The 22323-nt window shown below is 37.3% G+C and overlaps 1 protein-coding gene across 16 annotated transcripts in view; it reads left to right on the top strand.

The window, feature by feature from the left end:
* PCLO (piccolo presynaptic cytomatrix protein) overlaps positions 1-22323 on the top strand; it is a 434071-nt gene that overhangs the window by 78169 nt on the left and 333579 nt on the right. For all 16 annotated transcript variants that reach the window (XM_065049216.1, XM_065049212.1, XM_065049210.1 and 13 more), the window contains 2 exons: positions 4100-5354; positions 17016-18422. In XM_065049216.1, coding sequence (XP_064905288.1) covers positions 4296-5354; positions 17016-18422 — 2466 coding nt within the window. In that variant the 5' untranslated portion in view covers positions 4100-4295. The remainder of the gene's footprint in view (positions 1-4099; positions 5355-17015; positions 18423-22323) is intronic.

Below are 22323 nucleotides of genomic sequence, written 5' to 3'. Positions count from 1 at the left end.
TAAAGGTACTCTATATTTGTGACTTACAACCTTTTAACTTGTAGTCAAAGTTAACATTTAAACATTTGGTGCAATAACCTATGAACTATTTTCTCATGTGGGGTTGTAGTGATTCATATCATAGCATCTTTTTGCTTGTCACACTGCGACGAGGTTACTACTTGTCTCTGCTCTTGTTTTCTGGCTTTACTTGGTCCTCTTGCACACCTTTCTTTGCTACTGAGATCTACCAAGAACGATGGGAATAATTATTTAGAACCCGATCCAAACCCTTGGAATAAGACTCTTCTAAGGACTAAGGATCAGCCTTTCCAGACTTCAGCTTCAGTAAAGAACTAGTCTGCTGAGACTCAGATTCCTTAGCTTTAAGCTTTTTTCAGTCTGTGTGGCCAAAGAAATCAGATATGGGAAATACATCTTAACTGGTGCTCTACAACTGTGGTTATGACAGTCCAAATGTTAAGTGACTGAAATAGTGATTAAAAGAGGAGTCCTGGCTTCCAGTTCATGTAGCCTTGCTTTATTACAGTGTCCCTATTGCATTGTCTGATAGGTTTTTTTCATGATATTAACTGAATTTTTCCTCTGTGATTTCTGTGATGACCTTAGCTGTTATCTAGTCTTACCTGAGAGACTAATAATTATTTCCTATTCTAAATGCTTTCTTTCCACTCCCAAAGTAACCCAAGTCTCGAAGTATATGAATTCCTCATGATTGATTATATCCTAAAGTAACAATCTCTGCAACTATGGACTTTTTAATAGGAAGTAACGTATGTACCAGGAAACATAGTTACACCTTTACCACCATAAAATACATTCTGTAGCTTCTAGGTCTACAGGCTTTGAACTTTTAAGTCTTAAAAAATGCAATAGCTAAATACATCCAGCTAATATGTTATGCATTTTAATATAAGCATTTAGATCTAGAGCATCTAAAGTGAACTGCCTAAATCAAGGTTTTATTCTATAGGTTGCAATCAGAATTTGTGATGCTTAGCACCTATGGAAATCATTCCATAGCATTTCAATCACCTGTCTTCAGAAAACCCATGGTTAGGAAGTTTAGCTGAACATACACAGTCAATTTGTAAGCAAGTTCCAGATGTTCTAGTTTCATTGAATAACTGTTTCAGTGTCCACTTTCTGAGGAATTGTTCCACATCATCTGAAAGGATTAGATGACCACACTGAATACATGAACCATGTAATACAGCTGTGTTTGTGTGTTTGGTATTTTTTATTTTCAGTTCATTATGTTGTTCACTATACACATAAACAGAAAAAAGAATGTTGCATTTTGAGAGGAAATGCTAAGAAGTCTTACTGAGTATCACCCTTCTAAAGTATGTTTATAGTGTATTTTCCGGAAGAAACATGTGTTTTTGTTAATGCCCTCACTCTATTGACTTAAAAAAAGAAATTTACCCACCAGGTATGTGTGTATGTTTATACATATCTTTTCTGCAGCTATGAAAAGACCTAACTGTCTTGGAGTTGTGTAGTTATTGAGCTTCTCTCTAAAACTATTTGTACTGATGAATGGGAAGAAGACATGCCGTTGTAAATAGGTTTTTATAGCTATGGCATTCAAGAACAAGGCCAATAGTCTTTTTGTTAAATCACCTCTTGACTCCAAAGTAAGCTTTGATTTGGCTGTAATAGTTATATAAATGAATAAAGATGAGCTCTGTAAATCAAGGCAAAAGTGAGGAGAAAGGTAGCAGAACAAAGAAAAGAATTAGGTGAGGGAAGACTAAATGAGTTTGCTTGTTGAGTCTGAATTGAAGACTTTAAAACTTTCAAAAGACTTACAAATAATAAAATTCTTGTCAAATAAAGGTGGCTTTTTTTTTTTTGTTTTTTTGTTTTTTTTTTTTTTTTGAGCCTTTCTGATTCTCCTGGTAAATTGTTCGATATTAGTCTGTAGCTTGTTGTAAGAGTTCTAGAAAATACAGCTCCAGCTTCCTAAAACTACATGGATCAAGTCCTGGCTTTTGACAAAGGTAACATTGCTCAAGAAGCTTGTCTTTTCAAGGCTTTTTCTTCCACTAGTTAAGCATGCTCTATCTCCATTGTTTAGAAACATTATGTATAAAGGCACAACAAGTCTGGTCTTCAGAATACACCAGCAGCCATGCAGAATCACCTGGGTTTTTTATTTCCTAGATTCATGGATTTTAATCTCATTTCAAGTCCTGATGTCTGATCAGGTGGAAATTTATAGAGTGCATTGTTGTAATAAAAAATTCTGTTCCAATAGGGATCCACATGTACGTCTTGTTAATGATCAATTTTTTAAAAAGTTGTTGGTTTGTTTTTTTTTCCTTCCACCTCCACACTGTAAGGTTTGGATGTGGTTCCCCATTTCTTGACCTGAGCTTTAATAGTACCGTTGATCCTTGTTTTCCCTTGTCACTTTTAGCATTGTTGAATGAAGCCTTCCAACATTTTGAACACTGCAAACATGAACACTGGAAGTGCACCAGATTGCTGCTAATAGAATAGTTGAAATTATTTCACTTAGTAAGCAGTACGTCTTCAGATAAACTTAGAGTGCTTATCTAAATAGCAAGAAAGAGAACTGCAGGTAGACCTATCTAGTTGCTAAATAGAGTATAAAATTGTTCTTTTAACAAGTGAAAATGACAAATCTTTTAAGGAATTAGATTATTATGGGGCTTTCCTGAATTATCCTCTTTATAAATAATGAATTAATCAATGCTCACTGATGCCAATAGAAACACACCAACCCACTTCAGTGGGTTCCACATTAAAGTTGTAAACTTCCCAGTATTGTGGGCAATAATTTTACAAGAATGGAGGAGGATAAATGGAGCTATGGAAGACTGGAAATAGCTTGCCCTTAACAAGAATTTTATGTGGAATTTTTTAATTTACAAGAACATCAGATACAAGATTGTGAGAAAATCACATGTTGCAAGAATTATGAGCACAGAAATAGCTACCACTTAGCTCTGTCTCTTGATATTGCCATTGCTAGTTATGTAATGAAAACTCTAAATAATAATCAGAAATAATAGTAAACCCATGGTAACATTAACAGTGTAAAATATGTTTTTCAATGTGTCTACTATGTATGATTCTGCAGACTTCTGGTAAAACTCTTAAACAGAATTATGCATTTAGTTAAGGAAATGCAATGAGATGAGCAACCGTTTGTTTTTCTCATGAATGCTCAAGAAGAAATCTCACATCTAGAAAAATGAGATCACAGTTAACTGGATTTCTTAAAGTAAAAACTGAAAATTTTATATGTGCAACTCGGTTATAATACTGAAGGGAACACCATATCTTCCAGCAAAAGGATGGTGATAGCGCTGAATAGGAGATCTTACTATATCATTTAGAAATAGCACTGAATACAATATTATTTCCCTCAGCTGCAGCTGAGCATAGCAGCAAATAGAGTACGATGCATCATATGAGGACATGATCTTGATTTTGGTTCCCACATTCTTATTTTTATTTTCTCCTGTATGAAAACACAACAAAATGTTACTGTTAGAGAACTGGGAAACTTCTCTACATAATGAGATATTTTCTTTTTTTATTGTGGGGCAATGTGAATTGTTGGGATGGTGCTGGGAGGGAGCTTTGCAGTAGTTCTATTTAAAAGGAAAAAAAAAACCTCCAAATTTCAGGACTAATTCTGTGAACTGAGATTGAGATCTGTTTTATTCAATTGAAAATTCTTCTGATTTGTGAGTGGATGGGTGGCAAAGTAAATACTTTAAAGAGAAGCATTTACTTTAGGTAAACATGAAGTCATAGCTTTGAGTTCTTCAGATTTCAGATGATAAAATTATCTGGTTAAACATTATTGTCGTATTACATTATTTTCTAAATAATCAGTCTATGACTGAATACCTGTATAAGCCCTTATAGACCAATAATTTTTATTTAAATACTTTTTATGTATACCTTACCATATAAGTCTTGGTCTTGAAAACACTTAAGCACCTGTGTAGCTTCACAGTGTTGACCAAGCTCTTCCAGAGTCACAGATACATCATCTTTTATCTCATTTTTCTAGTACTCTGTATCATTTTAACTTTATTACATTTTCTGTTTGCAGACATCCTGAACTTGATACAAGCCACCATCCCCGGCAACCAGGTAAGCCTCCAGATCCAGGACCACCAAGTTTAAGTAAAAGCAGAACGGTAGATGTGCTGAAGACAGAACAACGGGCACCTGGCCGGAGCCCTTCTTCTATTAGTCTAAGGGAATCAAGATCCAGGACTGATTTTAAAGAAGATCAGAAGCCAAGTATGATGCCCAGTTTTCTCTCAGAAGCCAACCCATTGAGTGCAGTCACTTCAGTTGTGAACAAATTCAATCCTTTTGATTTGATATCAGATTCAGATTCAGCCCATGAAGAAGCTGGTAGGAAACAAAAAGTTACCCAGAAAGAGCAAGGGAAACCTGAGGAGCAGAGGGGCCTTGCAAAACATCCAGCTCAACAGCAGTCTCCAAAGCCAACTGTTCAACAACAAGGAGCTGTCAGACCTACCCCCCAGCAAACTGAGTCTTCCAAATCTGTGCCTCAGCAGCAGCAGCCGGGGGAACCAAAGCAAGTTCAGAAACCAGGTCCTGGTCATCCAGCAGACACTAAGCCAGAACAAGCGAAACAACCACCCCAGCCGCGAGGACCACAAAAACCTCAGCCCCAGCAGCCAGAGCCAACAAAACCTGCTCAACAACAAACTTCTGCAAAACCTTCATCAGGCCCTGCAAAACCATCACCACACCAGCCAGACAATGCTAGAACGTCATCCCAAGCCCCACCTCTGACAAAACCATCATCGCAGCAGCCAGGACCTGCAAAGCAACCATCTCAACAGCCAGCACGGCAAGGAGGTCCTGTAAAACCATCTTCGCAGCAAGCAGCGCCTCCAAAACAGCCTCCTCAACAACCTGGACCTGAAAAGCCATCTGCTCAGCAAACGGGACCTGCAAAACAACCATCTCAGCCTGCACCTGGGAAGCCACCTCTGCAGCAAACAGGGCTTGTAAAACAAGTGCCACCACAGGCAGGGGCTGCAAAAACATCTTCTCAGACTGCAGGGGCCACAAAGCCCCTGGCACAACAACCAGGACCTACAAAACCACCAGGCCAGCAACCAGGGCCTGAAAAACCCTCACAGCAAAAGCAAGCAGGTGCAACACAACCCGCTGAGTCTGCCCCAAAGAAAACCTTCTGTCCTCTTTGCACAACCACCGAACTTCTGCTGCACGCTCCAGAAAAGACCAATTATAACACATGCACACAGTGTCACACTGTAGTCTGCAGCCTGTGTGGATTCAATCCTAATCCTCACATAACAGAGGTGAGTAGTTTTAAAACAACTTTTTTCTTCCAGAGCACACAATCATGTTTGCCTTTGTTATGCTGAAACATCACATGTGTTGCAGTGTATCATCATGATCACTTAAGGCCTTAACAAGTTCAGTGAAAAACAATCGTGCTATTTAGGAACACTACTTATGAATACAAGTGGGTAAAATTGGGGAAAAATGGTAATGGTTCTCTGTACAGTGTTTAGAAGTGTGTTCTTATTTTTTCATATGAAAAGAGGAGGAACCCCAATGTGACTTTTTTTGCCATTTTGCTTGATTTTAAGCACTGAGTGGCTATGTTTATAATCTAACCACAGTAGCCATGTGCTAATATGTTTATAAAGAAGTTAAATTTGTTAGTGTAAGAACTAAGTAAAAGAAAAAAAAAAAGGAAAATGACTCTTTATAGCCTCAGTGTGTGTTTTGAAAAGGATATGAGGTGGACTTGCTTTGTAACAGTATGAACGTTCATTAGCTGAAAGCCTGAGTCATGAGTTTTGACTTGGTGATACTCAGGTGATTTCATTCTTGTGTGATGCTAAGAAAGATCTCTGTGGACTATTTCTAACCTTGATCACCATTCTTGCTGTAATTATATAACATAGAAATGGCATAGGGAGTAATATTAAGACTTTAAATGAAATTTTAACCTGATGTTTGCAGTAGCTTGATTTATGTGCTTATACATAGCTTTATTCTTTACCTGTTCTGTGTGGGAATAAGGCTTCGTATGAATGTCTGATCTCCTCTTATTGCTTTAACAGGTTCTCATACTTCCTCATATGCTAAGTTAATTTTTCAGTGTAGTTTGGGTTTGTTTTCAGTACCAAGATTTCTATAATTTATAGACATTCAAGCATAGCAGACCTGGCACTGAAGACTAACTAGTGATAAATAGCTGGAAGGGGTATTTAGGAAATTTATTTTTGACTTGTTTTGGCATTACTTTAAATGATCAGAGATGCTGATAAGAAGAAGTGCAGACTGCTACTACGTTTTGAATCTGACAAATAATGTCTGCAGGTTTAAAATTGAATGAAAGAATTGCTGCAGCTGAAAGGGTCGTCTGCAGATCATGTAGTTCAACCCTCTGCTCAAAGCAGGATCACCTGAAGCAGGTTGCTTGTAGCCATTTTTTGATATCTCCAAGGATGGAGACTCCACAGCCTCTCTAGGCAATCTGTTAGCTCAGTACCACAAAGCTTTGAAATCATTGCTAGCAATTGGATTTCTTTCCAGTGTGCATGCTTATTAGGTGAGTACCTGTTAACAAACAGCAGGCTTTTTGTATTCGACAAGTATATTATTTATTGATTTGTTTTTAAAATTGCAAATGTAAACATCATTTAGGAGTGTACTGTTGTTTAAGTTTAGGGAAATTCAGGGTTGAGATAGTTGACACTAATGCTTGGACTGGAAAAGAAGTGACTTGACCAGCCATGTGGAGAAATTTCAGAGCATCTGCAACTAACCGGGTGCTCAAAGATTATATTATGAAGGCCTATATGAGGAAAGGACATAAAGCATGTAATTCTGGACAGTTTGGAGGTAAAAAGAGATACAGTTATGTATAATGGACAAGAAATATGAATACATTGATGTTAAAGTCAAAGAGGAACTTCTTAAGAAAACATTGCCTTCAAATTCTAAGAGTGTTTTTAGGAAAAAAATCTTAAATTTATTTGCGGGTGCCAAATTGTTTATTTCTGTAGTGTGTTCCTGGAGTGTCTTGGAGCTCCAACTTTGTCTTCCTTTAAAAACTTCAGATTTTCCATGGAAATTGCAATGACTTTGATATGTTCAAATGAAGTGGAGTTTGAGAGAGAATTTATATGAGAAGATTTCAAAGTATTTGGAAATTCTGTGAATAACTACTAGTTTTCAAAGTGGGTACTCTATGAGTGTGAAATTCAGGACTTTAAGACAAAAAATACAGCTGCATTTAAGACTAACTGATTGCATACATATGTAAAAGCAGATTTGAATTTCATATTGCACATTGAAATAAACACAGGATATGCATTTATTTCATGATGAAATCACTTCAGTAGATGAAGGTATTGGGCATCTAAATTATTCAGCTATTAGTTCCAATCTCCTGACTCCCACTCAGACTTTTCTCATTTGCTCAGCTTTACACCACCAGCTGTCTTGCTGAAACTTCATTGTAGGTGTCCTACTCCAATCTGCAGTGAAGTGCAACAAAAATCACATCTGACTTAATTTCTGAACAGTTGGAGCAAAGTAATTGAACCCACCCTGGCACATACAAAAATTTGACTTATTGCAACTGCAACACTCCCACTTGAGTTATTATCAGACTTTCTAGTTTACCTTTCTTTTCAATATTTAGATTGCTAACAAAAGTTTCTGATTCCTCCTTTATAATAGATAACACATTTCTTCTTGTCTAGCGTGAAGACCATGGTTTGTGTCTTAGCTGTCAGTATGCTTGATTATGATAAAAGGTTTTGTTTTTTTTTTTTTTTTTCTTTTGGCTTCTCTTTTTTATGTTCTCCTAAAGTTTTATTGACCAGAAGTCTTTGCCTCATACCCATGTGACCTACTGACTATGTCTTCACCTCTTGTTGTTGTACTTTGACTGTTGTTGCTGTTCGTTTTGCCAAGTTTCATAATTCTTTAATTGTGTTGTGCCTTTACCATGCACTTTGTAGCCACTGTTTTTATTCCTTATGTTAAAACACATTATCAATTGGAAAGCAATACTTTCATATTGGATGTGGGGAGAATGGAACGTATTTATTTAGAAAAAAAAAATTATATTACTTTTGTTGTCTAACATTTTCCCCTGTACAGCTGCTTCAACTGTCTTCTTAAGATATTCTTCTTACAAGTTTTTTACAGGATAAATCAGTCTTCATAAGTAACAGAGTGCATTATTTTGCAACATAGATATTTCTAAATTTCTATGTTTCTAGCTGATTCTGGAGAGAATGTATAGCAGGCTTTACAAACTGTCTCAGGAAGTAGGTTGCATGCATTGTAAAGCCATTGTAAAAAGTACTGATTTAAAAAACAAAAACAGTCATTATTTTCATTTAAACCTCTATTTAAAATGCAGTATTACATGCACTCTGTTTTAACTCACTAGAGAGAACTGTGTAAGTCAGGGCAGAAAGTGATACCTGCATTGCCACAAGGTCAGACCCCTTGAACTATTTCTTTGAACTACCTGACATTACTGTCCCCTTAGGGAAAAGGGATAGTTGGTATTTTGGTTTATACAGCAGTCTAGAGAGAAAACACTCCATACGTAATGTGTTCAGTAACATATGTCTCTCTAATCTGCCTAGGTATTCACACTCCACACATCACCATGGCACATGATTCCTTAGCAACAGTTGCATAAAGTAACAGAAAAAATTATATAAAGAGGTTTGACTGGTACTCCCTTCCATTTTCCTTTCACATACTTCAGAACCTTGTAGCAAGTGTGTATTTGTTTTATCACATGGTGATTTATTTTGCTCATTAAAATATATATATATTTTGCTGAAGCCACTCTCATGAGCCATTAGCAACAGAAACCAACACTTCCCAAAAAAAGATCCAGCCCTTTAGATCATGTGAATAGGAGTAGGCTTTCTGAAAATGAGCAGAGACATGTGAGGCACTATCCATTTTATTAAGCACTTACGTATAGTTTTTAATAAAGCTGGGTAAAAAGCATGAACTGCTGTAGTTAAATCTAAATGATCAGTGCTTGTGCTTGATAGCTGGAGTAAGTTTTCATTCCCTGTGAAGTAGTTATTGGAAGAGACATACAACATGAACTGAACAGTAGTTTAAACTGTTAAAATATTTGATTACATTATTTATGCTGGACATCTGTAAAGTCAGAGATCAAGTGAAGTGTTAAAGCTGTTGATGTTGGAAACCTGGTTGTACATGAGCTCTGCTCCATGAGCCTACCCTTGATGAGTCCGTGTGCCTATGTGAATGCTTGTCTTTTAGAAGGGATTATTTTTCATGCATTTTATCTACGTCAGTGCATATTTCATCCATGTTTCAGTAAGATGTTGAAAGACCATTTAAAATCAGTGTTGGAGCCAGGTATAATCTTTTATGTAGATACTTGCTGAAAGTTGCACACTCAGAGAATGTGAAGATGTGCATATTGATGTACAATTTGTTTACTTGCCAAAAGCTCTTCTGGATGGAGGTAAAGTGAGTTCTAAAAAGTATTTTATTGGTTCTGACTGTTTCTGAAATGACATGTCTGTATCCAAGTTGACTTAATCCTAATGGAAAAAAAAAAGAGGAATTAAAAAAAAATAAAAGGTTAAATCTCCCAACACAGAGTGTATAATTTCAGATGAAGCAGAATGTTTTGCTGAGTCCACACCTTTATTTTTCTTTTTGTCAGGATTATTTTTTTTTTAACCCAATTGGAAAATATATTCGTGTTTGTCATTGTTGAAATTGTTTTGGGGAGAGGTCTATTTTTTTTGTTCTTCTTTTGGTAGAGCTAGGAAATTTCTGTATCAGTTGCTCTAGATACTAGAGCCTTGAATATTTGCTCTTTCTTTCTGCTTCCATTTTGAAGTACAATCCTGTCACAGCCTTTGGTGATTTAAGAGCATGATGATTTGGTTCAAATCCTTATAATGATTTTCAGTATTTGTATTTGTTTTTATTGACATCTTGCATATCCAAGTATCCTAAACAGTGGAAAACCCTTGGACTTGAAGTATTTTTCAGTAACTAAAGAGAATTTAATCAGTTAGAAATGCACTGATCTTCTTCAGGTATTATCATTAGTAGTAATTCTACAAGGAAGGGAATATATAATAAATACTATTCACATAAAGAAGATGACTGTAATTCTTGTGGCAAAGCCAGATAAGTTTTACTTACACTTAGAATAACATTAATAGAAATGACTATTAAATCATTGTTGATTATGTGACACTAAAGGAATCTATTGATTGAATTGAAATTGAATTGAAACCCTTTGGTTTACAGTCTAGACCCTGCCGTGTTGCCTTAGTGCATAAGAACCAGAATGTAACATGGACTGGAAATGACATATATACAAAAATAAAAGTGCCATTGCTGTGACTAGTGACATGCCACAAAGTCAGAGCTTTTTAATAACAGGTGAAATAGCTTTGAAACTGTACGCAGTATGTAAGCTTAGACTTGGATGGATTTTCAAGGTGTTATAAGTAATGCAAAACAGAATAGACAATGATTAAGGACTTGAATCTGACTATCAATTGTTATAATCATAAGTTGTAAAGAAATAGGTTAAAACCCAACAAACCTCCAACAAACCTTTTTTTTTTTTAAAAAAAAACTTTCTCAAAGTGTTAATTTAAATATAAACTCTTAACTGCCCCAAAATAAAGCTGGAGGTGTTCTGTAAAAGAGAATGGAGTTTAGTCTGGGTTCAAACTGATTGTAGAGCAGATTTGAACAAGCCTTGTTTAGTTGTCTCTTAAAAATGATCTTTTGTGAAATATTTACTTTGATCCAAATACTACTTGTGGTATTTCAGTGTTACGAACACTACAATTCATATGGAAGTGGACGTTATTCACAATTTTCGTGATCAAATGACCTTAATATAGCTCCTTCAGTTCTGCTCCTAGCTACAACTGCCACACAGGCATTTGGGAAAATGGTAACAATCCAGAAATAGAAGGGCTATGGAAGTACAGAATATTGTTTCTCTCTGTGGAATACCCCTAAACACAGACACACTGTTTCTCTCTCATAGGGAGACTGTGTGCCTACATTTCTGCTTTACATTTAGGGTTAGATGTATTAATAGTATTGAGGCCCTGTGGATTTTTCTTTTTTTTTTTTTTTCTTTTAAGAAGGGGACAGAACATAGAACCAAACACCTGTGCATGGCAAATAGTTTCTCAAAATTTTAATTGGGACTCATTCTACAATATGTTGGAGTGTTTACGCATTAGCCTAGAAGACTGTCCTGTCCAGTTTTTAACACAAGTAAATAATAAATTAATCTGCATAGCTAAAGATGTCAACTGCAGGGAGCCATCTGCACCAGCATTGCTGTTGCTCAGCAACTGGAATTTACTACGATATTGGGCCACGTGACGGGAGCTGCTGTTTCCTGGGTGAGCGCTGGGCAGGAGGCACAGCCCAGCCTGGCTCCCACCAGACGGCTTAATCCTGTTCCACATCCCAGCAATATCCACTCGGATGCGCTCGGTGCAGCACAGATGAACTTTGTTAACCTTTTCTTTGCTGCACTCTTGATATGTCATTATGTTTATTGTTAATCACTCACATGATTCTAGTGTATTAAATCCAGATGCAGTTAATGAGAGCAACCAGCATTTGTTGCAGTGATGCATGATGCAGGGCACAGAGCTGTGTTTAAGTCTTTTTCCTTGTTCTATGCATGAGGCAGCTTAAACACATGTGGCTGTAAAAAATAACTTTTAGATATTCTGAAATACTGGCATTCAAAAATAAAAAAAGTTGAAAGCTTATATTCACTATTTTGCTCTATGCTTCTAATTATAGAAGCTATAAATCAATAGTTCCCCAAACACTCACAGTTCATATGCAAACTATACCTTTGTATTAGTAATTTAAGGAGAATAGTGGAGTAAGTTTTTAAGATTGTGATAACTGCTTAACACAATGCATGCAGTCATGTTTTGTAGTAGTTTTAAAATAGCATTTATAAAGAGCCTTTTAAAATGGCTATTTAAAAAGTTTGCTCAAACACTGGTTTAGCACCCAGGCACAGTGTTTGCAGCTATCGCAGTGGTTTGTAGGCTGCTGACTAGAACTTAGTGTCATTTTCATAAGCAGCTTGAGTCAATGTTTCCTGATAAACTCCCTAGTTGCATTTTATATCTGATATCCAAAAGAAAGGTAAATATTTACTCTTTAGTGATGATCTATTTGCCTCAAATGAGGATCAGTTCCATACCGTGTACAATAGTTAAATGTTTGTTTCAGTGTAGTCACTTCAAATAGCTGAGATCTTATTCATGGAAGGACGGTGTAGAAGCAAAATTTTGTCTTTATTATTGCCAAGGCTTGCTTAGGAGACCTTTTCAGTTGCATGTCAACATACTAATTCATTTTTTTTTCTGTGATAGAGGTTGTTCTTTTTTGTTCATAAAGGGATTTTTGAATCTAGTTTCTTGTTTCTTACAGTATTCTACCACTTGGCTTGAAACTGCATAAAATCATGGGTTCAAGTGTTTATTTTTCATGTTTTTCATCATCTTGACAGAAATATTTGCTAAGAGCCAAATCTGGTTTCCTCACTCCTCTCTGAAATTGTCAGGAACCAAATAAGCTGATGTGTTTTCAGACTAGAAACATTTTTGTCAATAAAGATTTTGGGCAATGCTGAGCAATGTCAGCAAAGTCCATTTATGTATCTCTGGCAATGTAAAGGCACTATAAATCTTTACCTTATCTGGCAATGTAAAGGGATCTTAATATTTTATGCATATCTTAAAGTTCCTTTTTATAGTACTAAATGACTGGTCTGAGTGAGAATGAGATCCATTGCCTTAGAATGTGGCTCTGTTCTGCAAAAGGGCTATTAAAATGGCTTCTGAGAGCATAATTTGCATTGTGTGCCAGTGATTTTTGTATGAAATATGTTCAATCTGCAAGTAAAATTTATTTCTCGCAGTACATCTGGAAGCTTAGAATCTAGCTGGATTCTCGTCCTCCCCTACATCATCTGCAGGAATAGAAATTGAACATACCAATCAATGCAGTCACTCTCTGACAGTTTTCCTATTCCTTTTGATGGGTTTGCATAGTTTGAACAAATCTGAACACTTCTGCAGGAAGGAATAGGTTCCAGATTGCCTTCAGTTGTTTTTGCTTTGTTTGGGATAAAAACTTCAGTGTAGCTTGTATTTGATATTGGAGTCAACTGTTAGATTAGGAATGCATAAAGAAAGGTGAGCTACGGAACATGGTGCTGTAACTTTCTTCAATGTAATTCTCCATGGATACTGTTACTAAAACACTGAATAAATTCATTTGGTGCTTCCAACTAATAGAGTCTTTATGAAGCTTTTTAAAGATGCCATAGTTGATGAATACATAAAATATGTTTTAATTACTTGATTGTTGTTATGAGAACATAGTTTCTACATTAGTGAGTTAGAAGACAAAGTAGCACTTTCTATGTTTAGTAGTTGAAATCTGAACAAAAATGCTGCATGAAATCTGTCAAATTTAAAGTGCTAGTCATGGCACTTAATGGCATGGGTCTCAGGATGAAGAAAATTACTTATGATTTCTTCTAGAAATAAGACCCAGCACCATCCCTATCTATCAGTGTAATAACAGACTTCTTGGGATCCTTAGGATCAAAGAAGAATCTCCTTCAGAAATAGAAAAAAAGCAATAGCACATATGTTGCTCTGGAAAATTTTGCCTTTCAATTCTGGGTAGAGATATGAGAAATATGGAGAAAGAAACTAGAAAGTCACAGAACTGCTGTCCAGGAAGACCTCTAAGGTTAGACAAACATTAGTATTTTAGGTATCTGCAGCAGCAGTAAGTTTTACTTCACTGATCATCCATATTTAACAGAAGCTTTCTCCTATTAAAGTTTATGGAAAAATCTCTGTAACTGCAGTAGAACAAACAAGTCAGTGTTTGATACAAAACTGCCTCATGTGTCACACCCAATTTTGAACTCCTGCAGTTCCAGCCACAGAACTACACTTTGTGCAGCTCTGCATTTGTTTGAAGATGATGTGTGTAAACTACAATGACTTGGGGATTTTGGCACTTAATTCCTCCCACTAAAATGCATGGGAGGAATTTTATGTCTAAACCAGAAAGGTTTGAAAAAACAATACAGTGAAGTAAAACTTCCTACATCTTTCATTTTGAAGTTCAACTGCAGGAGTAGCAGATTCAGTTTTAGTTTTAAAGGCTGCAGTTTAATACTGAGAGTATACTTGTGTGTATACATATGTTTGCTTTTTTAAGATAAAAAATAACAGTTGTGAGTTAAGCTTTTGTCTTTTGCAGAAGACTATGTTGAAAAGTGTAGCACAGAATTAACATTTGTTGGAACTCCAGCTAGGTAGTAGAGGCAGACTGGACCAGCTGCTTGTTAAAGACAAGCTGAAATGCTTATGAATGTGATTGGAATCTAGACACCTTAAAAATAACACTACTTAATCTGTAGTCCCACCAAACCCTACAGCTACATTGGGGCCTTGAAGGTGTCATTGTGACTTAAAATGAGACTATCTGAAGCTGAGTGAGAGCAGGCAGGCACCTGTTACAGCCATGGTTTTGTTTGGTCATCTTACTTTAGATTACAGCACTTTCATTTAAAAAACAAACAAAAAAGGCAAGTGGAGGTGTTAAGAAGAAGCAGGAGCATTGTCCAAATCTCTGTAAAAGTTCTGCGGTGAGTGGGAGAAGACATTCCTCACTTAGGCCCACTAAAAAACTCCTCGCAGGGTCCTCTTTTTCCACCATAAGGAGCCCAACTCCTTAATATAAGAAATCTTAATCACTTTGGCAAAACCAGACAGCTGTGACAGCTGAGGTGGATGTTCGGAGCATGTGGCTTAAGTCTGGTCTTTGATTAAACTTAAAGCTTCTATAAAACCCTTAAGAATTCATCCAGAAATAGTATTAATGTGTATCTAATTAAATTGGATTACTAATATCTAAAATCAGGTGTCATAATTAAGATTTACTTATTACAAGTAATTTTCCTTTGGACCCGGGACTTGTAGGGGAACTGATCACCGAGCAAACAATATGGGCATTAAGCTGAATGTAATCTTTGCTCAGGTTCTCTGTGCAGTTGTTAACTTAATTCCTTTAATAATTCAAAGCAGAGCTTAAACACGTGTTCCAGTTTGTTTCAGTTGGTTTCACTTTTTAACAGTCATTTGCTATACGGATTGCAAGTAGATCAGAGAATTGTTTAAACAATCTAAAAAAATTGCTCTGAAAACTGAAACCTGGGAATATAAAAGCAGCATTATAATGAATGGTAACTTGATTACTGTGAACTTACATCTGGAGTCCAAAATTTGGCATTTCTTTGTGAAGGTGTTAGCAATAGCAAGGTCATATTCCAGAGTGTGCATATACCATGTTTATGAGAATAATTGGAATAACTGTATTAAGGAACGGCGTTCAACTGTTCTTTTAATCTTTGGTGCTGGAAAAATACAAGGCTGGCAAAACAAACCAAAAGAGTGAATTTGTTGCCTCAGTCCCTGACATCAGAGTTCTTTTCTTCTAGTGAGCTCTGATATTACAGACAAAAATCTTTCTTTGCATGTTGTACCTCCAGATTAATCCCGTGGTGTATCGTAGAGATTTCAGACCCAAGTGAGAAACAGGATCCAGAAATCTTTACCCTTAGGGGAAAAGATCTGTATCTTATATTCTGTCTCCTCTTAATTGCAGTTTCCCTCTGCTGCAGTGATGCGTGCGAATGCTGTAGCTGGTCCACTGTGTTTCACACGCAGACTAAAGAGCAGAAGCAGAGCTACAGATGACCTGCTTAAGTATCTACTTGCAGGTGTAGGCCCAAGGGACTCTGTGCCATATTGAATGGCATTATTGCTGCCTATAATGTTTCTGCTAGTGATGGAAAAATGTGGAACGTAGCACATGCTTCTTCCTGAGCACATGTTGCTTTTACCTATTTGATCCTCCCTCAGATTGTGAGGCTGTACAAAAACAAAGGTAGGGGTGACCACTTGGGATTATTGGCTTTTTCTGTCTTGTCAGAAAATATGGTTTCCCTCTCATGTAGTGCTTCTTGGGAAGGAGAAAAATGTTTTGAAGTTGTGAGGAACTAAAATTGTTGAGAAACAGGTAAATACATTATTTGCCTTGTTCCTTCTTCTCTGTGTTGAAAAGAGGGGCCCATGGTATACATGTGTACAGTAATTAAACTGGGAACTACTTTTCATAACAAATAAATTTTTGGAAACCTACTTATGGCTCTTCAAATACCATCAGGACTTAAGTGAAGCTCTTCACTGATTCCAAATGAAGACTTGCCCTCTGAAATTGGTTGTAAAATTTAAGTCTGTGTAATGTATGATGCCAATTAACATAGTTCTGTGCCTAATTCATTGGATACATGTATACAGCCAATACTTGTGCTCTGTAATTTAATCCATTATCAAAACCATAAGCTATATGAAGAGCTTGATAGATGTATGCTTAAAGGTAATTATGCATTTACTGTGTTTTAATTCTGATTATTGTTTTCTCTCAGCAGACTTGATGTGTCAAACTATTTTAGTAGTATTTGTCTTTATTCTGGCAAACCATCACTGTAAATGAATCACTGCTGGGTCCCATGGAATTCCAATACATTTCTTCATTCTGCTGGGTTTTTATCCTCCAATATTCAGCTGTGTTTAAACTGAATGTGAAGTCATTAGAAACATGGGCTGAGCAATAGGTCGAATCATAGGACTGTGGAGAAGAACAAAATAATCAGTTGGGCATGTTAGCACCAAAATAGTCTTAGTGGTAATATTTCTCCGATTTTACAAAGAATCCTGAAATATCGGAACAAGCCGTACAATAGAATAGCCCATTATTATGTTGATTTTATTAACTTTGGTTTATCTTAATTATAATTACCTTTAAAACTATTTTTTTTTCTGCAGATTAAGGAATGGCTCTGTTTAAACTGCCAGATGCAAAGAGCGTTAGGTGGTGACCTAGCACCAGGTCAGGGTCCCGGGCCACAGCCACCTCTACCCAAACAGAAGACACCCATTCCACCTTCAACAGCTAAACCATCACCACAGCCACCCCCAATTCAAAAGAAAGATGCTTCTCCAAAACCTGATCCTACACAGCTAGCAGAATCTAAAAAACCCCTGCCACAGAAAAAGCAACCATCCTTGCCCGGGTCTCCTCCTGTAAAATCAAAACAACCCTCCGCTGAGCCTACTGAGATCTCCCAGCAAACAGACTCTGCTCCAAAGTCTGATCAGGCCAAGCCAGCCCAGGCTGAAGATAAGCAAAAACAACCCAGTGTACAGAAGCCAACAGTGGACACTGCACCTTCCTCTGCAACACCAGGGCTGAAACAAGATTCAGCAGGTCCCAGACCTCCGCCAACTCAACAGAAAGTGACAGATTCCCCAAAGCTGGAGCTTGCCAAGCCATCACAGGATACACATGCAGCTGGGGATAAACCAGATTCCAAACCTCTTCCACAAGTGTCTCGGCAGAAGTCGGATCCCAAGCTTGTGTCTCAGCCTGGGGCTAGACCAGATGCTAAAACTCAAAAGCCTGGTGAGCCAACACAAACAAAAGATGATCCTAAGAAGTTGCAAACAAAACCAGCTTCAAAGCCTGATACCAAACCAGCTCCCAAGGGCCCACAAGCAGGGGCAGGTTCCAAGCCAGCGCCAGTACAGCTGACACCTCAACCCCAGCCACCTCAGAAAACCCCTGAGCAACCAAGGCGTTTCAGCCTTAATCTGGGAGGCATCACTGATGCTCCTAAGCCTCAGCCTACAACACCACAAGAAACAGTTACTGGAAAACTCTTCGGATTTGGAGCTTCAATCTTCAGCCAGGCCTCAAATTTAATTTCCACAGCAGGTCAGCCAGGATCTCAGACATCAGCCCCCGCTGCGCCTGCTCCTGCAGCAAAGCAGCCCCAGCCTTCAGCACAGCCCCCAGCCTCCCAGGCAGCCCCCAAAGAGGCTGCTCAGGCTCAGCCTCCTCCAAAAGCTGTTCCTGTAAAGAAAGAAGCCAAGCCTGTTGTGATTGAAAAATCAGAGACCTCAAAAACAGATAGTGTTTTGATGACTAAAGGATCTGATTTAGAAAAGAAACCTGGTTTGGCTAAAGACAGCAAGCCTCAGGCTGCTGAAGCTAAGAAACCTTCTGGGCTGTCGGAACCGGAGAAAGCCAGCCAGCCTGAAGTGTCTTGTCCCCTTTGTAAAACTGGACTAAATATTGGTTCTAAGGATCCTCCCAACTTTAATACGTGTACAGAGTGCAAGAAGGTTGTGTGCAATCTCTGTGGATTTAACCCAATGCCGCACATAGCTGAGGTAAGGCGATGGAGTCTGTATTTACCCTGTGATCTTACCTACAGGGTCCCTGTGCTGTGGAGACCACTCTCTAGCTGATTTTTAGCTATTGAATTGTTGAGAAACATTTGAATTTTTCATCATCTGGGGGCTTTTAAAATTAGATACGTGTTGTATGAAACTTAGCCAGTAGTCAGAAAGTATTTCCAGTGTATTTTCTGCAGATTAAGGGAGCCTGGTATGGCTGGTTGCTAGGTTTTTGAGGCATAAGCAGATAGTTAATTATGGTTATGACCTCTTTTGAAATTGCTGCTACTATGATATAGCAAACTACTGTATTTTCAGTCTGTCATGGGATAAAGTTCTTTTTAATATGCTTCAGTATTGTATGTTAACATATGTATTTAATCAGTGCCTCTGATTCAGACAATTTTTGAATGAAGGAATGTGTTAATGCTTAGTTATTCCCTTTCTTTCCTGTTTGATATATTTTCAGATTTATTCCATTAATCTCATTTTGGCTTTGGAGTCTTTGCACATGCTGATGTACTCATTAGGAAGGTTGAAGTTTGAGTGCTATCTGTGTGGTGAAAGATGTAGTTTTTTGTTGTAAATAATGTAAGGTTCACAAAGGCACTTCATTAAGTAGTGTGAGTTTCAAAGTTCCTTCCCTATGATTGTCCAAGACAGATCCAGTAGGGCCAACTTATGCTAAAAAGAATTAAGTAACTTATTTTCAACAGTTTCCTCACATTCCATGTTTTTACCCTCATTCCTTTCTTTCTTGTGTTTTTCTTTTTTTTTTTTGGCAAGGGGATCGGTAACTTTATACTAGTTAACAGAAAGGTAGAGATGCACCATATTTGCCATATTGATTTGGCAAGTTCGACTCAAAAGAAGGAGACCACCTAAAAATACTTGTAATTTAAATGTAAGTTGGTCAGTGTAGCACATGAGGAAAGTGGCTGTTAATGCTGTGTCTTTGAAAGATGAATTAATAAATTAGAAATGGCTCCCTGTGTTAAACGGTATAACATCTCTGCCATGACATGAGAAATGTTGGGAGAAATAGCAAGCTGAGGGGAAAATATTGCTTATGTTGTCTGCATATGCTTTTTTTGTGGATTATTTTCTAAAATATAGTATTGTTTGATAGGTATTTGTCCTATTTAAATAAGCATATTTTATCTAACTTGCAAATATGTTGTTTACTGTCTTAGTGGTCGTTTAGGTCAGAAAGAAAGGTCTGAAAACACAGGAAGAGTGATCGGTGATTGGAAGCCAGGATTTCTTTTACTTTTAATGTTGCTTATGTGCTGAATTCCATCACACACATGTTCTTTTATCGCTGTCCAACCCCCCTGTCCCGTACAAACACACACACACAAACATATGTGTGTATACACGTGCACATACACACATGCTTATTTAGGTTTTAAATGTAAGAAATGCATATGACTTTCTCCAGAGTCTCTCTGTTATGCATACACAAGATACCAGGGAAACAAGATGTGTCAGTGCTGGTGAAACACTCTGCTATAATGACAGCTACTGGTGCACGAGTTGACCTCTTCAGAGTTGACTTAGGTGTCATGGTGCAGCATGGCCTTAGTGTGCAGATTTATACTCTACATTTCTTCCTTTTAAGATGAGAAGGCTGGTATTCTGTCTTTTTCCCATCACTGTTATTGCTAGAGGATTCTTTTTCCACTCTTTGGCATATGCAGAGCTTGTAATACTGTTGATTTTTCTGTAGTCTGACTTCCACATGGCTTTCTTTGCCTCTTTTTAGCTCCTTCTTGCATTTTCTTCTTCCTTATACTACACATTTCCATCTCTGTCCACAGTTTTCCATCTTATCCTTTTTTTTTGGCAAACTGCTTTTTCTTGACAACAGGAGGTAGGTTGTTTGGCTGAGGACAAACTGACTTTCCTTTTCATTAAGATGGGAGACAGAAGAGGGAGCTCATCCCCTCCTTCCCAAATGGTCTGTGTAAATAACATATTTAACCTCTGATAGTGATTCTGTCCCTGTGTGCACTGTATATAGTGTGTACCTGTTACATGACAGAGACATGAAGATGAGCAAATAGTTTATGCTCACTAGGATATTCAGTTCCTCCATCAAACTTTTCGAATGTGTTGAGTACAGCCTTGGAGGTTTTGTTTACTTGTCTTGTTGTTTCTTCTAAGAGTTAGGAAGGAGAAATAGAAATTCTTTTAAAATTGATATTTCTTGTGTTTTTCTACCTAATCCTTTTATTCCTATATTCTGCATTCAAATTAAAAAAATATAATTCCAGAAGGCGATATTCCCTCCTGACCCCAGAAAGTGTTTTGGGTGAACAAATGTAACAATTATTTTACAGTTTTGCTTTGGGTCTGCAGCTATATCCCAGTAATTCTAAGTGTCACATATGCGTTATCTATATGTTGTTGCCTCAGTAATGGCTGAAAATGAGTTTTATTGACCAAGTGACAGCTGAAACCTTGTTGCCAGCAAAGCTTGTATTCAGCTGTGTGGTAAGAATCAGTCTCATGGAGCAGGGAAACAAATGTTTAATTGATGAATATGGAGGAGCATCTAAACTCTGTGGGCACTGTTATTTCAGATCGTTCAGCAGGGAATGTCTTGCAGGCAACGTGCTGCCGTACTGCAGACATGGCTGAGGGTGCATTTAAGGGAAGAAGCAGCTTTCTTACCTGTCAGCTGTTTGTTCTTGCCTGTATGTGACAGAAATAACTTTCCAAAAAGTCTTTAAGCTGCTGCAAACATTCAGTCCTCTAATAACCTCTCTTCAGCAGGAAATAAGAGAGCTATACTTTTACCCAGTCTAGATCAACAATATGCTATTTCCTTCGCTGAAGTTATTCTGATTTCTGCAGGCGAGAATGAGGCTAGAATACTTTTTCCTAAAATAGGCTGATTGTTCTTTTTCTCCTTGATTTGTTGATCCAACAGTCAAACAGTTATTTATTCAAATGGCAATTTATCCATGAAGCAAACAGCCAGAAATTATTAAATAAATGACACTTGATAGATTTCAAAGACCCACAGGACCATGTGTGCCTTAGTGCATTAGCAGACTCCTTATTCTGCCATTTGCTCAACAGGGAGGAGTGCTGTTTACCAGCTCTGTAATTAGCTTTCCAGCTCAGGTAAATGGAAGAAGCTCTATTTTTAGTAACAGAGCACAAGATCGCAACTGCCAAAGCCATAAATGAAGTGTGTGGCAACGACCATTTTGTGCATTTAAACTCAGTGAAGCTGCTCAGAATATTGAACAGGAGTGGAGATGGTTGCCTGTAATGTAATTAAGTATGTTGAGGCGGCAGGGTCAGGAATATAGAACCTGTGATGAATTAATGTAGTAGTAGTAAAATAAAATTAAAAAAAAAATAAAAACTAAGCTAAGAAAAACCAAGATATCAAAATTTGTAGAATCTGTATGGGCAACAAGAAAGAATAACAGCTTAGAGTCACATGTTATGAACAGAAAGAGCTTAAAATTAATGCGTGTATATGTGAGTGTGCTAATGGATCTCATCTAATAGAACTGCCAAGGGAACAAGAGAAGCACTTCTTAGTCTTCTGATAGCAATAAAATTATCTGGAAAGGTACTTGGAAGTAAAAAATGTTCTATGTATGAAATAAATTATAGAGGCTACAGAAAGGAGAGAATTGTTGAATGAAGGAAAAGGACAGGAAGGACTGGGGAAGGACAAAAAAGATGACATATCTCAGACTTTCTAAGGAATTCTTGTTTGAAAAAAAGATGTAATCTGTTAGAGATGTGATCAGAATAGATAAAAAAAATCACATAGAGAGTGATGTTTCTTAATGTGTTTATTACAGAAAGTATTGTCTGTATGAAATTGTTTGACATGGGTGGGTGTGATAGCAGGATTCTATAAGCAGAA

This window comes from Columba livia, chromosome 1, assembly GCF_036013475.1.
Source record: "Columba livia isolate bColLiv1 breed racing homer chromosome 1, bColLiv1.pat.W.v2, whole genome shotgun sequence".
In the NCBI taxonomy this organism is placed as follows: Eukaryota; Metazoa; Chordata; class Aves; order Columbiformes; family Columbidae; genus Columba; species Columba livia.
Note: the sequence above shows the minus strand (reverse complement) of the source record. Positions and strands in the feature narration are given on the sequence as shown.